Here is a 3,981-nt window from a genome sequence, read left to right on the forward strand (position 1 = left end):
TATAGATAGATTAATATAAAAAATTTTAAAATGTTTATGTTTTTATTAAATAACAAAAAAATTGATGTCTAATTTTTTATTAAAATTTAATAAAAAATTAATTTGTTTAACAAAAAAATTAAAAATGATTTGATGATTAAATTTTATTAAAAACTAAATTATTCGATTAAAAATCTCATAAGAAGTAATTTGAAATATTACTTATCTTCTTAACTCTTTCACCTCATTATCTCATTTTGTGAAAAACACATGAAATTTATAATTGTTAATTATTTACTCATTTTTTTCATTCAATTTTATCCCAACCCCCCTCCCCTCTTTCTCTTACATTGAATAAGATAAAGGTAAAAACTTTCATGTGAAGCTAATAATTAAAAGTCATTAAATAATTTAATAAATTTGACTAAATTATCATCTAACGATTCTCATCTATCAACTTCATAAATTTCTATCTAAGATAAATAGGTATTGTAGCCATTTTTAAAGTATATAAGTATCAATACTATTTTTTTTAGAATTTAATTTCAACAGATAAATAATATAAAATTATACAGAATATTTTTGAATTGATATAATAAAACTTAATTTTAATATACTAACAATTTTGGATAACATTTTAAACAATAAATTAAAAATTAGTAAACAAATTAAATTTATAATAATATATAATTAAATTTTTGCTATTGTTCTACAAACGTTTCTTACACATGACAACTTAAACAGGTTCTAAACCTCAACGAAAATCAACGACTACATACAAAATGCTTGAGGTAGTTGGTAAAATAGTTAAAACGTTCGTAAATGCATCAATTTATTACATATTCTTTATTTTGAAATTAATTATTAGTAGCAAAAAGTTGGGCCCCTATAACCATTCCACAAATAATGATTCGGATTACTCTACTTTTATTCTTGAATCCGATTATTAATCCACATCCGTTGTGCTTTGTGCGTTTGAAAATTTGTCCAATTTACATTATGTCTGCACCCTCATTTTCAGGAAAGAGAAAAGAATTAACCCTTTACTTTCTGCCCCCATCAAATAATACACTAGTCAGTCGCATAATGGGTCTTGGTCTGATCAATCATCAGTTTATCTATTTTTGCAACCAAGGAAATCAAATTGGTTTGGTTCATGCTACATTAACTACCAAACACTACATAGAGTTTTCTATTAAACCGACTAAATTCAAGGCCTTCATATATAAACAGGCCAAAACACAAAGACTGCCCATAAGAACCTACAGAATAGCCACATCCAAGTAATCACCAATCTGTGCAATAAACAACCAAAGTCAGCAATATTGTGAATAAAATTTGTGAATATAGCTTAATGACAAGAAGAAATTCTTCACCTCAAAACCAAGTTCGGCTAAAGCCTTGCCGTCATCAAATCTTCCATTTCCATATGCCAGTGTCTTCCCAACCTTCATGAAGAAATCAAGTTTGCCAAAACATTAGATTTTATACAACTTGAAAGTCATGACTCATTGCAGCAGCTAGTTATAAAAGCCACTTCTTTCAAAGGGGAAATCTCTATGTACCAAAGATGTTTAACAGTAACTACCGTAGACTTTTTTTTGGTGACTGAACATAAAAAAAAGAACCTAAGAGAAAGAGTAGTACTCCTCTCTAATAATAATGTCAAAATTATTAGGGAGCAGTAACCACTCTAGGTACACCTGCTTGTTTAAAGCAGCAGTCTTAGCTATTAAATCAGCCGTTTTGTTTGTTGTGCGCTGGATGAGCACTAAAGTAGCTGTCCAATTACGCTGAAGCATCTCTTTGATTTTGTCAAGCAGATCAGAGTCATTCGTAATCATGCTGGTTGTGTCTCGCGAAACAAGAAGAAACGCATCAAGATTATCTGTTTTACATATCACCTCTTTGCACTCGCAATCCGAAGCCATAACAAGCCCTCTCCAAATAGCATGAAGCTCACAACAGAGAACATAGAAAGAGGTATACTGGCAGAACAACCTTTCATCCAAATTCCCATACCGTCTCTAATAATACATCCAAAGCCAGCTAATTTCTCATTTTGAAAAACTCTTGCATCGCAGTTAAAAAACAATCACTTAATTATATATTTTTAACTATAGTTAAAAAACACTCAAGGTGCTGGGGGATTAATGTCTAACAAGTTAGACAAAGATAAGAAGCAATTTTTTTTTACCAACTATAGCTATTCTCTGAATAATCTATGTTTTCCCATTCAACATCACAGATAACAACTAATAATAAATAAATAAAACAGATAATTTGATAAATTAATGCCTTGCCTACACCAATATGGAACTCTTAACTCTTAAGGCACAAGATGCACTGACCCTTTATGGCCCTCCCAGACCACAACAGTACCGAAGGCATGCCCTTTGATATCTTTGATTACACCACACAAAACAAGCAAAGATGACAGAGCTTATAAAAAAGGACAGGTAATACTACCCGTTCACAAATTCAAGTTTTACATATCAGCATTAACACAAAGATATGCATGTGGTTATTGAATAATCAAAATCAAATTTACTGATCTAAGTTTAACATATGACATTAAAGTCATGGTTATCAAGAACCCTCTTATACAAACCAGATATATAGAGTGAACCCTTTTAGGTAAAGTATGCATAAAATGGAAGAGGATGGAAAAAATGCTTATTAAGTTAAAGTATTACCTCTTGAACTTTGAATCGACCATTTTTATCAGGAAACACAAAAGCAAATGAGAGCTTTGCATGTCTTCTTCTTGCAGGTTTAACCACTTCTTTGACCTGTGGAAAATAATCAGCTAAGCACATGCCAAGAATATGAACCACAATAAAGAAAAAGGAAAACAAACTGAAAACATACTTCACACAAATTACAGATATTGGAAAACGTTAAGCTTCAATCAGATAATAGAATCAAAAGAACCAATGCATCAGCTAGGCTTCATGCCTTTCCCCTCATCTGTCATTTGCAAAAGCGTGGGTCACTAAACACCAAAAGGCTTGACTATAATCTGTAAGCGACTTGAGTCTATAATCTCAATGATTACACTAGGTAGCACATGTCAGCTGAGAGTCTGACACCATCCGAATGATATCTATCAGGCCACCACCAAAACATAAGACCCCATTTTCGGAAACCCCTTTTAAAGCTGCTGGGCACTTGCAGCCAAAGATATAACTATATAAAAACCTTCGCATTTTAATGAATTTTAACAACTTCCATAAACGTTTGATCATTACATCGTTTTCTCAATGCCTGTAACCAAAAGTCAGCACTTTTTCTCCATGCTAAAGCAAAGCATATTACCATCATTTGAACCATGTTACACTTTTAGCACACAACTACATCCCACTAAAGTTGCAGAGTAACAAATTCCCAAAACAAAGCCTAAATATCATTTGTTACAACCACGCCTCCTATAGTTTACCTCAATTCATTGTCACTTTCTGATCCATTTTCTTTTCTTGTGTGACATAATTCATGCCAATCTTCCACGCACGCACTTGCATCGACCCAACTCCATGCCTTCACACTACCCACTTCCTAAACTTATTAAGTCTCATTTGTGTAGTATACCATCAAACCATTTTTCAATAATAGAATGGCACCAAGCTCTTGCTTCATCTCGTGCTATTGAATCAGTAATATTCCGTCCAACCCACAAACCTATTTAACACCCTTTCAGTGCCTCCAGAAAAACAAAAACTCCCAATGTGGTAACTTAACACAATAAACTAAATTAGAACCCTAAATTTCATTCCATGTGAAAAACCATCTAATATTAACTATATACCTTTCATCATCATTATCATCACATTCCTTCTTCAACTAAAACCCTAAGCTAAAAACACTGAGAAAGAAGCACAATATAAGAAATTGCGAGAAAGCAAAAGAAAAGAAAAATGCATAGAATTAGAGGATTTACGAGCTCGGTTAATTCACGAAGAGTAGCGTCCTTCCAGGTGTAAATCTGAACCTCCTCCGATGGCT

The 3,981-nt window shown here is 32.4% G+C and overlaps 1 protein-coding gene across 1 annotated transcript in view; it reads right to left on the minus strand.

Moving 5' to 3' along the window:
• Window positions 1–993: 993 nt before the first annotated feature.
• The window catches only part of LOC107475801 (histone deacetylase complex subunit SAP18), a 3,274-nt gene continuing 286 nt past the window's right edge, over window positions 994–3,981 (minus strand). Inside the window, exons 2-5 of the mRNA XM_052257954.1 lie at window positions 3,917–3,981; window positions 2,676–2,771; window positions 1,356–1,427; window positions 994–1,274 (exon numbers count right to left, since the gene is read on the minus strand). The exon at window positions 3,917–3,981 is cut by the window's right edge and continues 64 nt beyond it. Coding sequence (XP_052113914.1) covers window positions 1,242–1,274; window positions 1,356–1,427; window positions 2,676–2,771; window positions 3,917–3,981 — 266 coding nt within the window. The 3' untranslated portion in view covers window positions 994–1,241. The remainder of the gene's footprint in view (window positions 1,275–1,355; window positions 1,428–2,675; window positions 2,772–3,916) is intronic.

Source organism: Arachis duranensis, chromosome 2 (genome assembly GCF_000817695.3).
Source record: "Arachis duranensis cultivar V14167 chromosome 2, aradu.V14167.gnm2.J7QH, whole genome shotgun sequence".
Classification (NCBI taxonomy): Eukaryota; Viridiplantae; Streptophyta; class Magnoliopsida; order Fabales; family Fabaceae; genus Arachis; species Arachis duranensis.